General features: G+C 37.0%; 1 protein-coding gene across 2 annotated transcripts in view; it reads right to left on the bottom strand.

Annotated features, from left to right (window-relative positions):
- SLC49A4 (solute carrier family 49 member 4) overlaps window positions 1–13,692 on the bottom strand; it is a 29,276-nt gene continuing 15,584 nt past the window's right edge. The window contains exons 5-8 of one of the 2 annotated variants that reach the window (XM_010713883.3): window positions 12,660–12,787; window positions 3,494–3,676; window positions 419–554; window positions 1–249 (exon numbers count right to left, since the gene is read on the bottom strand). In XM_010713883.3, coding sequence (XP_010712185.2) covers window positions 439–554; window positions 3,494–3,676; window positions 12,660–12,787 — 427 coding nt within the window. In that variant the 3' untranslated portion in view covers window positions 1–249; window positions 419–438. Of the gene's footprint in view, window positions 555–3,493; window positions 3,677–12,659; window positions 12,788–13,692 lie in introns of both variants that reach the window. The other variant, XM_019617238.2, reaches the window with a different exon arrangement.

The raw sequence follows: 13,692 nt of genomic DNA, 5'->3' as shown, positions 1-13,692 counted from the left end.
TTTTTGAGATTATTCACTGTTCCTATTCTGATAGAAGACTCAAAAGTTACCGGTATCCCAGTGCATACAACCTTGAGTTGGCTCACACACACACACACACACACACACACACACACACCTCACTGCTACATGAACGAACAGCCTTCAGATAGAGAAACCCAGGTCAGACACTGGAACCTGTACATCAGATATATTCTTCTTGTGCACTTCAGGCATCTTTATGACCACTCAAGTTGCACGTTCATCTGCCTGTAATGAATGCAAATTGAGTGGGTTTGAATGTAAGAAACATCCTGTCCTCACCATCACTAATAAAGCCACAATTATATCTTGTATTGGCCCCCCCCCCCCCTCCTGGCCAGCTGTGCAAATCCAGGCAGATATGCAGACTGCAAAAATCAATTCAGTCTCTTCCAACCTGTCAGCAGTCCTGTGTTATCAAACAGAGACAACGACGTCAAGATAGAGTCTGTCGTAGGATTCCCGGAAGCACAGGATGAGGAGCAGGCTGAGCAGACACGATCCTGGGAGGCACCAGTTGAACCAGGAGAACTCTGGAAAGCAGAAGGCAGAACCAATCTTAGTTATTGAACATGCTCCGTGTTTAAAGCTACTAAGACTTCTAATGTTGTCAGTTAGAAACATGGCTGGTGGGTTTGAAGGAAATTGCTGCGTTCTTAATAAAATCTTGACAGCTTCACAATCAATAGATGGTTAGCATGGTCTATGGGACTCCTCCATGGACTTCTACATACATATATATAAAACCAATGCCTTCAGCTAATGTTAATGCTTCTTACCAGCCTGTCAATGCAGAAGGAGGGGAAAAAAAAAAAAAATCTATTCTTGCTAATGGAGAATAAACCACTTCTGAACACTCTACTCATTAGTTCTTTGATTCCTACGGATTGAAAACTAAAATAAATTAAAAGCATAAGAAGCAGTAGAATTTGATTTTGAATCAAACCTGCTACGTGGGCTAAGGAGGGAAAACTGATTCCAAAAGATAAACCTTGTGAGCAGTGCAGTCAATGCAATTTAAAACTAGTTGCACTAACTGCTGCTCAGAAGGCTCTTCTTAGCTGTTAGTTGCAACATTCTGCTCCTAAAAACATACATTACACATTCAAGAAATCCTATTGCCTGATATTTTACTACTATTTAGCAGTGTCATTTAGAAGTAAGCGTATGACTCTTTTCTTTAAAATCTGTAAATGTTATACTGAAATATTACTAAAAATACTTTTATTCTTTTTGAAATTGTTTATTCACGTTTACAGAAGTTAAGCTCTCCCTGAGTCTGAATTAATCATAATCAAGACTTCAGCACTGCTACTTTCATAAACCTAAAATTTACATTGCTAAAAGAGAAAGCACAGTTTATATTACCCAGTGCAAAGGACAAGAGTCAAAGCCAGGGAAACCAAGCTCTCAAAACCAGCAACAACCAACAACACCCTCTCCTCAGAACTCTTACAGATTTGGTGAGGCAATCAAAACCTTAATAAAATATTCCTAGGCTTGGAGTAGACAATATTGTTCACAGGTAAAAGCTATGCTACTATTTTCTGGGAGAAGCAATACTCTTCCTTAATTAGGTTAAACATACTTGAACTTGCATAACCTGAAAGACCACATTTTCCTCTTGAACCCTTCATGTCTTTTACAACACAGAATTTGGTACAGCATTGGAGCTTCATGCTAACATATGGATGACACAAAGCTAAAGGCTGATTTCTCTGTGGTTCTCACTTGGAATTCCCTGTAGGAAACCACATCCAGAAGCCGAGGCTTTTGGCCTCAGAGCACAGCACTAGAAATTAGGCTGAGGTTTCTGAAAGGTCAGAATTTCCCTTCTCAACCAAATTAGCTGGTCCAAAATCTTCAATGCACTGGAAAGTTTCCATTGCTCGATTCTTTCACAGCCTTTGCAACGTCGCAGTATGAGAAGAAATAGAAATAAAAATTTAAACTACTGAAAGATTATTTGGCTTAAAAGCAAGGAGCAAACAAGATAAATTTGACTGAGTTCTGGTTTACCCAAAAGCTTCTTAGATGTCATTAGAAGATGTATTTGATTCAAAGGGAAGACAAGTATTTAAGATCATTATCTAAATTCTAAAGGATTTTTCCTTTATCAAAGGAGCCAATAGCATCCACCAGCATTGACTGCCTCCAGCGATCACAAACATCTGTAATTTTGATCATTACTGTTACTGCATCACTGAGAATGGATCATCTTGAGCACAGATAACTTTTTTTCCTCTCCTTTGGAGAAATAGGGAAAAGATTCCAAGTGTGTGGATACACTAATTTCAGGTTTACCTGTTAAAGAACAAAATGGCCTGAAATACCCTGCTCCTGAGGGAATAAATTCACTCTAGCACAATTCTTCAGTCAGAGGAAGTTAAGTCTATGCAAATATTACAAGAGATTGTGTCCCAATTCCTTGTTTTTTAAGCAGTTCTGAACACCTTACTCTGAAAAATGTTGAAAATATCCTCAGAATATTCTGCACCATCTTTTCAGCTCAGGTTTAAATGTTGGAAACAATATATGTGAACAGAGTTCACACCAATTAATATTAATCATAAAAGCATTCTTTAAGATGTAAGGAGTAAACATCGTGCCACTGAGGCTGGTGTGGATAGAATCTACTTTTTACAACACTGCAGTTCAGTAGACTTTTTTTCACACTTCTTTCTCAATTTTTGTTCACAGAACATAATTCAGAATGTAATCATTAACCTACATATAATTACTTGTCAGAAAGATATACAAGCCATGTTGAAAAGTAGCCCTGCACTGTAACCTTCATAATTTCAAACACATTTCATTCTGAAATTTACCAGTCCCTTCTCAGTTACAAAACAAAACATTTTAAGAAGCTCATCCATCCAAGCCATCCACGCCAGTATCTCCAGGAGAAAGCTAGTTGGAAACAGCATCAGATGTATTGCTGAAGTCCAAGTAAACAACATCCACAGCCCTTCCCTCATTCACTAAGCAGCTCATCTTGTCATAGGAGAGTAATAAGAATTTATTATAGTCTATTAAACAGCAAGTGTGAAGTCTGATTATGAATTATGAGGAAGCAAATAATACTCTTGAGATGAGAAAACCTGAAGATGCTGATGAAAATATCAAACAAGACACCGTTCTGCCTCACTGGGCCACTGGATTATCTAAAGGAATATTTATCCATAAAAATCTAAATAACAATTTATAAAAATATGACGACTGTGCATCTTGATGGGTTCTGGTTACAGCAAATTTCAAGTGGAACATGTCTCCATACATCTTACAAAAAAAAGCATTTTGTTTTTATTAACATGCATGTAGAAAAGAACAATTCAAGTTCTTTCCCCTTGCTACTAAAGGAGATTCATGCATTTGATTATTAACAGAAGTTGTGTATGCAAATTCCTCTCCTTACTGACAAGGGTATGTCTTCACGGGGAATTACATTTTCAAAGTAACTCATATTTCTTACCTGTGTGGTAAAACGTGAGGAAAAACAAAAGCACTCCCATAAACACATTACTCAAAAAGGTGACAACTCCACAGGTAATTCCTTCTGGAACAGGGTAGACTGTTTCCACAAAGAGCTCAAAGAATATTGGTATGCTGCTGTTGAGAAATATGCCCAACAAAATACAGGATGTGTACAGTGTGGCTGTAAGAGAAACAAAAACAGCTATTAGTTTCACACTGGTGTTTTTCCTCATATACGGAGTTGTCATGAACAGTAATATCTGAGCAACCAAAAACACAAACTTTTTTTTTTTATCCTTTGTGTATTACAAATTATATCACATCCCACTAGTTTTAAAGTATGCATTGTGGTTGGTTTTTTTTTTTTTTAAGAGGTTTTTTAATTGTTATTTTTTAATTATTGATGCTTTAAACAGAACCTGTGAAGAGACATTCTGTGACTCAGAATTTGTTTGTAAGAAGCAATAAGCACAGAATTATGAATGCAAACCATCACCTACAGTTTGATTTATCTCTGAAATGAACAGTAACTATTGTCGTATGTACAATTAGAGAAGGGAGCAATTACTGCTCTGAGTTGGAAATGGACACAGATTAACCTTTTGACTTAGCTCTAAAGGTCAGGACTAATTTTGCTTCCATTTTACCAATAAATACTAATGATTTAGCAGGTAACAAGACATTAGTATTCATCAAAGCCTGAGTGGCAACATGATGAATCCCATTTGGCTTCAATAGGAAATGAAGGGCACCCACTGCTTAGAAGGAATGGGATGTATTTGATAAGGCAGATTTTTCACCACTGTACAGCTTATTTGTCTTGGATGAATAACAGAAGAATACAGATGTTTCTTCAGTGTTTTCAGATATTTTGCTCTATGATTTCCAACACTGCCAAATACTTTACTTCTGAAAAATAAAAAATCTCAGAAGAATTTAATACTGAATTCAGAAATTGAAATAAGTTTGCTAAATTCTGTCTAGGAAACAAGATGACATCTGGACCAGCAGCCTGATCCGAGTTACCAGTGAAGAAAACAGAAGGTGTAAGGTAGAGGGTAGATGGAAAGAGTAAGAGGATAGATTTAGACTAAATGGTTGGTGAGACATTGAAACAGGTTGCCCAGTGGGGCTTTGGATGCCCCCTCCCTGGAAGCATTCAAGGCCAGGCTGGATGGGGCTGTGAGCAACCTGGTCTAGAGGGAGTTGTCCCTGCCTATAGCATGGGATTGGAAATAAATGATCTTAAAAAATAAATGATCCCTTCCAATAAAAACCATCCTACAATTCCATGATTCTAAGGTATAAGGAAACAATTAGAAGGCATATAGGTGAGGAAATCAATTTCTCAAGTTTCCATCAAAATGACAAGATAACGTAAAGAGTATTTTTTTTTCCAGATGCAAAAGCATTAAGTCATAGAAAAACTTTTTATAGCATCTTCTCATTCAAGTTTGCTACTAAATTCTTAGGTTCTTTTCTCCTCCCCAGTACAGATATCTATGTTTATATAAAGTAGACAATGCATTTTCTGTTTAATTTTGCTTTCTTCTGTCTTAGAAAGAAGAGAACTGAAAAATCTCTGCTTCATCTTGTTAAGCACTGTTCAGTCTTCCAACTGCAAAGCTGTTAGGAAGCAGGACACTTCCAGTTTAAAAAAGCCTTAAATCACAATTTGTTAAAATATGAAGAATCATGGAAAAGAGATCAAGGCATTAAAAGATACAGCAGAAAGGGTTATCTATCAGATCCTTCATTTGATGTGGTTTGCTTGCAAGGCGCAGAGACATAATGCTTTCACTACAGAGGATTTGCCTGGACAAGAAAATGAAGACAGAAGACTCAGCCAGCAAGGTGATATAGATGGTATAACTTCAGGAAGGACTGCTGGCTACTCTGCTTTCTCTTTTTCCCCCAAACATACCAGAATGTTCTGAGTCGCAAGTTAAAAAAAAATAAAATAAAAAGACAACTTGTGTTAACCTCCAATAAGAGGGTGTTAGTGCATATTGCTCTATTGCTCTGTAACTGCTTTCAGATGTACACAGCAAATCTGAACGTGGAACTCAGCTATTGGAAATTCGTGTTGGCTTGAGAAACCAACGCAGCAGTGAAATGCAAGGAATCTCTGAAGACAAATGAACATCTGCTACTTGTTACCTTCAATTAAAGATATCCATAGATAACTATTTGCAACTTCTAGAAAACATCCGGTACTTTTCCAAAAACAAAAACAAAAACAAACAAACAAAAAACCCCCCAGGTAATTGCAAAGAGGAATTCCATATTCTAACATCAAACAGTGGAAATAGTCATGAAACTGCTGGCTGTTACAATGAGCACCAGAAGAAGCGGGGCTGCTCACAGCATCTCTGCAGCATGACTCATGCTCTCCCTCAAACCCCAGAAGTCAGACCAGGGAGACTGCATGCCTCCAAACTGTGGGGATCTCCAGACATTTCCTTCACAAACTAAGTAGCTCACACCTAACATTCCTGCTCAAGGGCAACAAGGCACCGTAGCAAGGAGAATACCACCTATTAATGGTGACCATTTCCTTCCTACTGCAGTGACCTTGCACCGAATGAACGTAACTACCAGGATTTTATACTGTAGGAGAACAGCTGCTGAAGTTACAGGAAATGTTTTTGTGATTAAGGCAATCTCAATGACAGTCAATGGAAATGAATATAAGGATATGAAAGTGCTGACAACTTAAAAAAATTAATAAATATAAAAAATCATTTGCCAAGAAGCTAGTATTATGTTTTAAATTCTATCGAAGACAAACAAGTAGTAAGCACATGCTTGGACAGAAGCATCCTCTGGGGAACTGTGTCACGCTATTAGTATGAAAAAGCCTGCTTTTCCTTTAAGAAAAGGAATTAACTGCCTGTGAAGCTATGTGCAAAAGTGTGCACCTGAGAGAGTGGCAGCTGTGGGCATCCATGAATAACTGAACTCGTCTGGGTTTCTTTAAGCTACTTCCATTAATGTCACATTTTAAAGATCTGGGTAGCTATTTCACACACTAACCACTGCAAAGCAGAGCAGGAAAAGCAACATGCCCACCCAAAGCACAGCTGCTTTAGAAGAACTGGCCTGGAGCTACCCTGGGAGGAGCCTCCAATGTCTTTCAGCCATGCAATATTCCTGCTTGAGGTGCAATGCCAGGAAGAAAGCAAGGAACAAAGTGAGTCATGATAATGTCACTATAGATGTTACTTGTTAGATGAAGTGAGGCAGTGATTTGGGATTCATGTTGCCACAATGGCTTATCACAAAAAGGAGAAAGTTGTAAGTAAGCAGGCTCCATTTCAGCTTCCTCTCTACCACAAGTTGTTAGCTACAGGAAGATAAATTTCTGTATCCCAGAAACAGACTATTTCCTCCCAGCTAAACGCTGTGGTAAGAGCTTCATACTAGAAACAAGTAAATTAGGAGTTAGAATGAGGAAAGGATTTAAGTGACAGTGTCCACTTGTTTGTTCCTGGATGAGCTCGCAACACAGCAGAAGGTGTCTTGCATTTCTCTCTCAGACATTCAAATTCCCACAACTTCCCAGGATGTTCTGAAACACATCCACAAATTTCATTTTAAAATATACCATCACTACTAATCTACAACTGCAAAGCCCAATCCAAAACTAAATTAAATTAATGGAAAGATCTCCACCAGTCTAAATAGTTCTTATTGTTCTGTTGGCACATACAAACTTGGATGATCTCCAATGAACAGTAAGAAATATTACCATTTCATTTTTTTAAAAAAGTATTTCACAGATACATTTACTGGAGAAATGCAGACACTAGTGCAGTATTGAGTACAAAGAAGCATTTTCTTCCAAAGTCCTTTGACAGAACTCTTGAATACTGTACATTTTGCAATAGTTCTCAGACAAACTGAGATAAGACTTGCACAAACTTCATATAAATAAACAGGAAAGTAAATACAACTTAACATTCCTCATGGGCATAGCATACATTTAAATGAAGCCTACAGAGATCCAGGGCATTTTGTTATTGTTGGTTATAATAGCATCCCAAATGCCAAAATGAAAGGATAATGCCTTATGTGGATGAATACTTTGTGGACTTCAGTATTTTCACAAGTGAGCTAAACAACTCAAAGTTAGTTCCTATCAAACTCCCTCAAGTCCGTTCTTCTCTGTAACTTAATCCTTGCTACTGGCAACGTTAAGAGCAGTCATTGAAGAAGTTGCCTTCAATTTTTTCCATGAGAAATGTGACTGCCCCAAGGTAAGACAGCAATTTTTACTATAAATCACTTATAGGAACAATGAACAAAAAGAAAAAAACAAACAAACAAAACCAGTAGAAGGATGTCTCTATACTCAGTATTTATAACATCAATATGTCTCATTGCATAAATCTCTATTCCAGCATGTGTTGATCAAATTCTTATCTCATGATATAGCTATAAAAGTAAACAAAAATTTGATCAAATTGCATTTGTTCAATATACTTCCCAAGAGAAAAGCAAGTAGAACTCACTTGGAAAGCAGAGTATTTGCTTTATAAAAACAAAAACAGAAAAAATTGGTGAGTGATCATCACCCCCCCATCAGGAATACAAAGGTCATTACTGCAAACTTAGGAGTTGGAAAAGTACAACAGGAGGGGAAGTAATAAGACCTACCTAGAGACCTACTCAGAGCCATAAGCAACAGGCGAATGCTGAAGCTAGAAATAAAAAACAAACCTCAGTTTCCATGTTTTCAGGCCTATTTTATCCTTTGAGGCAGCATGGCTTAGTATGTCTTGTTTACAGTAAATAAATTAAACTCAAATAATGAAACAATCAGTATTACATAAGTAATATTCCTCTTTTTCAATACTGTGCTTTGCAGATGAGGATGGGGAGACAGATGTGTTTATAATGTTCAATCTGCTGAACCTGAAAAATAATGCTTAGACTGCTTAACCTAAATACAGTAATCAACTCGCAGAGTTGCCACAGTATTCAGAGTATCTGCCAAGCAGCACCAGTAAAGATTTTGTAAAGCAGAATTCTGCTGAATGTGCTCATAAATATTAGAATATTCTTGATATGCTAGGCTGAAAACATTCCATCTGAGCTGCAAGCAACCAGCACTGCATATCAATTTTTAGAAAATGCTGGCATTTGTATCCAGAGATACTACCAGCTACACAAAGTGACAAGATACTGAAACTGGCATTACAATGCGTTACACAATTATTTGGGGTCAAAGCCTCCCTTTGAACACAAATTCACATAATGAAGTTCAGTACAAAGCAAACTAACAATGGGCTTGGCACAGAGAAAGAGAGATCAGCAGCTGCATTGGGAATTCAACGGAGAAAACTATTTTAATACCCAATGTCTATATAAAGCTAGCTAAAAAATGCAAATAATATACACCAAAATTTCTTAAAAGAAAATTCAGTCTTGCTTGAAACAAAAACTAATTTCAGAATGAAGGATTTTTAAGAGCTATGATTAGCTGATGAGAGGTGTTTGCGATAGAAGATATAGCAGCTATGATGGCATTGTTATTACTGCCTTGCTTTCTTTTCTCCACACTGGCAGTTATGGGTCTGCTATGGCTCATACACAAGACTCCAAATACAACTTCCCTAAAGTCTTTGGGAGATATATTAAGAAGTCAGCAACTGAGATAAAACTTGTCTCACCCTGTGGCAGGAGGAAAAACTCTTCATGATAATGCAAAGCAGTGCACGTATTAAACAATACAAACAATGTTAAACAGTATAATTTAAAGGAAACACAAAGCAGTCATTGATTTTTAATATCTACATTAAAGGTCTCCATTCTAAGTAATTACATTTTTATAGCAGATCTTTAGATGATGTTGTGCCTATTTATAAGGAATTAGGAGTGTGTTATACAAACAAGTGCAGGATGAAACTCTTCGCTGTGACTGTTTTCTCAAATACAATTCCTCCTCCAGTCTTTAAATTAGACATTACTGCAAGTGCTACAAAGTATATTGATTAAAAGAGGTTTTTTGTTTGTTTTTGGGGGAAAAAAAAAAAGTCATTAGCTATTTCCTTCCCCTTCTTTTCAGATGAATAATCAGCCAAACTCTCTTTTTGTTTCAGCATTTCAAAAGCCTGCCTGCCTGCAAACATAGATAGGTAAGTAAATAGTCTGGTGACCAGATGAGAGAACGGGAAAAGGGTTTTCAGAAAGGGGAATAAGTACATGTGCTATGCAATATCTACCTACTAAAGGAAAACACTATTTTTGGACTTGGTGAAATCACTGGCAAGGCCCACCTATGGATGCAAACATTACCTGTAGATCAATCAGCTATCAGCTGAGATGAACCTGCCTTTATCTCTACAGTGAAGCCCTCACTAACACCTTGACCAGTATAAAGACGCCCATGAGGTATCGTGCTTCCTCATCACACCCAGTGGCCTATCATTAAAATGCACCAGCATTCTACCAGGTCATCCGGGCATTTCAGGAGTCTGCAGATACTGCTGAACATGGCAATGCTTGCGATTTTATAGGGCAAACACCAACCTGTTCAAGAGAACAACATCAGAGGGAGAATCAGAGAGAGAGGGAACCCCTCACAAAATGGAAGCTAGCACGTTGGAAGGCAAAGTATCCTTGCAAGAACAAAGATACACGCACAAGTTTTCTCAACAGTCAGCTCTGAACCCTGCTTGCTCTACCTCAGATTTTACTACACAAATTTTACTACAAACAACCAAAAAAATGTACAGACAAACAAAAAACTCTATTGTGATGTGTTTTGTTTTGCCCAGCTTCCAACCACAGAAACACACTCAGAGGACAACTACCTGGAAGGCCACTGTCAACACTGGTCCACCAGGTATGTAGAATGACTTCTATCCTAGGCAGCTATCTCAAGCCACTTCACAAACCAAGCAGACAATGGCCTGCAGTAGATCTCTAATATTTTGGCTGATATACTCTACATCTCAATTTTTAATTAAAAGACGAAGAAAAAAAAACAACAAAAAAAAAAACCACAAGAAAGAAGCTCATCAGAATCAATTCAAATGTACCATTTTCCCCAATTACTGCGGAACGCACAGGTCATCATCATAGCGCATCATTATGTTGAGGAATAATCTAGCATGAAGTTCCATAAATTAGCTTAAATAGCTTATGTGTTTTCATCCATAACACTATATTTCATAAAGATATGCCACTGCTTTTTCGTGTATGAGGATCTAAAATAAATAGGCACATTACACTATTTTATACAAACTTTAGCAGAAAAAGCTTATACAAACCTCCCCAAATTATCTATGAAGTTTAAACATTACGACAAAGGAATAAAAAGAAACAATTTGGTGGTTATACATCTGGCCTGGATGCCTAGTGCCTAATTGCCTAGCTGACTCTTTTTTCCAGAGGTATGCACCACACTGATGGCATTTCTATTCAAAATAATTCTTCGTTTTACAGGAAAGGGTTCCACGTTTCCAGGGAAATGTTATGAACACTACAGATTGAAAAACCTAAAAGATAATTTACAATTCAATTTAAGGAACTACTCATTTTAGAACAAACATGCATGAAAAGAAGAATTCAGTTTCTGCATTTTTATCATGGGATGTTAAGTTCAGCATACTTCACATGATGTGCTAAATATCTTAGTTGCCCTCAATACACACTTAAGAATACACTCTTATGCCTTGACAGTGGCAGACCTAACAAAAACAAAACTAACCTAACAGAAACAGAACTAAAAATAAAACAAAAAACAGCACAGTAATGACAGTAATGCACAAATATGCTCTGGACAAGTAGGAATTCCTGCATGCTGAGCAATTTGACAAAAAAAAGTAAATCAGAGTTGGGTTTTGTTTTGGATCATTGGCGAATACATCTGTAATGACGTTCACCTCCTAAAAACCTCTCTGCTTCATTCTTATGCATAGACTTGAAGGGACATTTGGCTTGTTGCATCAATTCAGAGGATAGAGTTACTGTACAAATTTACATTACTGCAGGCTTGTAGCAATGAAGCAGACAAGCACAAAAAAGTAAGAGCTTTTATGGCATTTATTTTAGCTTTGATGGAGAAGAAAAGTGTAGTCATTTGTTATGACAACCACCATGAAGTCTGATTTATTTACTAAAGTTTTACTTTTAATTTTTGAAGAAAGTTGAAATCACAAGATAACTCATGAATCTCACCAATCACCATCCAGAGGGTGAAATTCTCTCCTGAACTGATCATGTATTTCAATTTGCCATACCCACTCCTGGTTTATAGTTATGACACATGCAATGTGCCAAGAACATTTACTAAAAGTAAAATTTAATTTGAATAAAAGAATATTTTATGTAATACTTTCCATAACAACCTCTTTATTAAATACAGGGAAGAAAAAGCATGGTTTTTAAATTTTGATGGTTTAGTTTTACTATAACTCATTACTCTGCTGGATGAAGGCCCTGGAATCAAGAGTATATCAATCCTTTGGTGCAGATAGGAAGGTGAAGAATAGAATAAAAAAAAAAAAAAAAAAGAAAAAGAAAATAGCAGTGCTGATTTTCAAATAAGGGTCCAGTCAAATGGAAACATGAGTAGAACTCTGATCTTTTCCTCCACTTCTGCCAACAGCTCTGTTATCTGAGTAAATTTGGGGCTGGAGTTGTCCCCTGAACCTGCATGTAGATACTACAGTGGAGGGGGGAAGGACAGCATATTGTAGCGACAGCTGAAGATACCATGGCTCACCTTAGTTTAAACTGCAGCATGTTTCCAACCATTAATGCAAGTTTCAAAGCCCTACATTCCCAGATATGTCACTATTTCTTATTAAATGCAACACTACTTCCATTCACAGGATTATTATTTATTATTATTATACATCACCACCATTACTTCTAAACACTAGCAGAAGAAAAGTATTCAGTCCCAAAATAAATCTTAAATTTGTAGTCTAGGTTACTCTGCTATTTTTTGTTTGGTCTTAATCCTTGTATGAAGCAGCTTAAAAAATTCTTAGAGAATACAGAAGAATTTTCCAAGCTTTTTCTTTTGCTCTTGGTAAAATTACCTATTGCTAAAGATACCTGACCAACTTATTACATATTTGATTTAAGACTGCAAGTATACGTCTGCAATACAGACTATAAATAATACAAATTAAAGTTATTGTCAATACCTGTGGTTAAAGGCAGATGGGTGACACTAGTTAGACAGGTGAGAGTGAACCAGGTTGATGCTAACGTTGCTCCAGATAAAAGCAGCAGCAGAATAAATTTCAGCATGCCCCTAATAAAATCTGCAAACCTAAAACAAACAAACAACAAAAAAAAAAACAACAACCCACAGATCAGAGCAGTACAAATGCTAATTTTCACATTACTTAAACATGATGGTTGACAATTAATTCAGTAAATTCTCATTAAACCTTTTGGAAACCATAAAAACAAATTAAAAATCATTTCTCATGCTCAGAAATAAAAGTAAGTGCTTTTTATAGAATGGTGATATTTCTAACTGTCAGGATGAAGTGCCATAGATTTTCTAGCTGTCACAAAATAACAACCAAAACAAGAAATTCTCAAGGCATCAACTGAAAATACTTGGTATGTAGGGAGGTTTTTTTTTCCTCTTGCATTTGTTGGACATATCATCACACCAATACTTGCACTGCTGTTTTGCCAGTGTTTGCCAGTCTCCCTTGGCAGACACACTGCACAATTAACATATGAGTAGGCTGATGCATTTCATTCAAGACGTAGTTAACTTTCAAGACTCATTCCTATGGGAAACAACAAAACTCCCTATACTAGAATCCCTAGGTGGAAGAATTTCTGATCCTCAAGGAAATTGGTGATAGAGTTCTCAATGGCTCAGGCAAAGCAGGAACTTTTCACACACGGTCACTCTGCCAGTGGTTGTGCTGGGTTGAAATGTTCCAGACACCATAAGTCTTTGTGCCATCCCCATCTACACACCTGTCCCAGTGATAACCTGGGGGACACCATCACAAGTCTGTCATACATAGGTAAAAGTGATCTTTAAACCGTGAGATGGTTCAATTGCTTTTTTCCCTCATCTTTTTTCATTTTTCTTTCAAGACAACATAATGCATTTGAACAGCACTCACATAGCATAATTATCAGTGCTAATGCTCTTTTCTAAAGGGATTTCAACTTGGATACTAAAAAAGAAAAGGCAACGTCATTTCC

The sequence above is a fragment of the Meleagris gallopavo genome, chromosome 7, assembly GCF_000146605.3.
Source record: "Meleagris gallopavo isolate NT-WF06-2002-E0010 breed Aviagen turkey brand Nicholas breeding stock chromosome 7, Turkey_5.1, whole genome shotgun sequence".
NCBI classification, from domain to species: Eukaryota; Metazoa; Chordata; class Aves; order Galliformes; family Phasianidae; genus Meleagris; species Meleagris gallopavo.
Note: the sequence above shows the minus strand (reverse complement) of the source record. Positions and strands in the feature narration are given on the sequence as shown.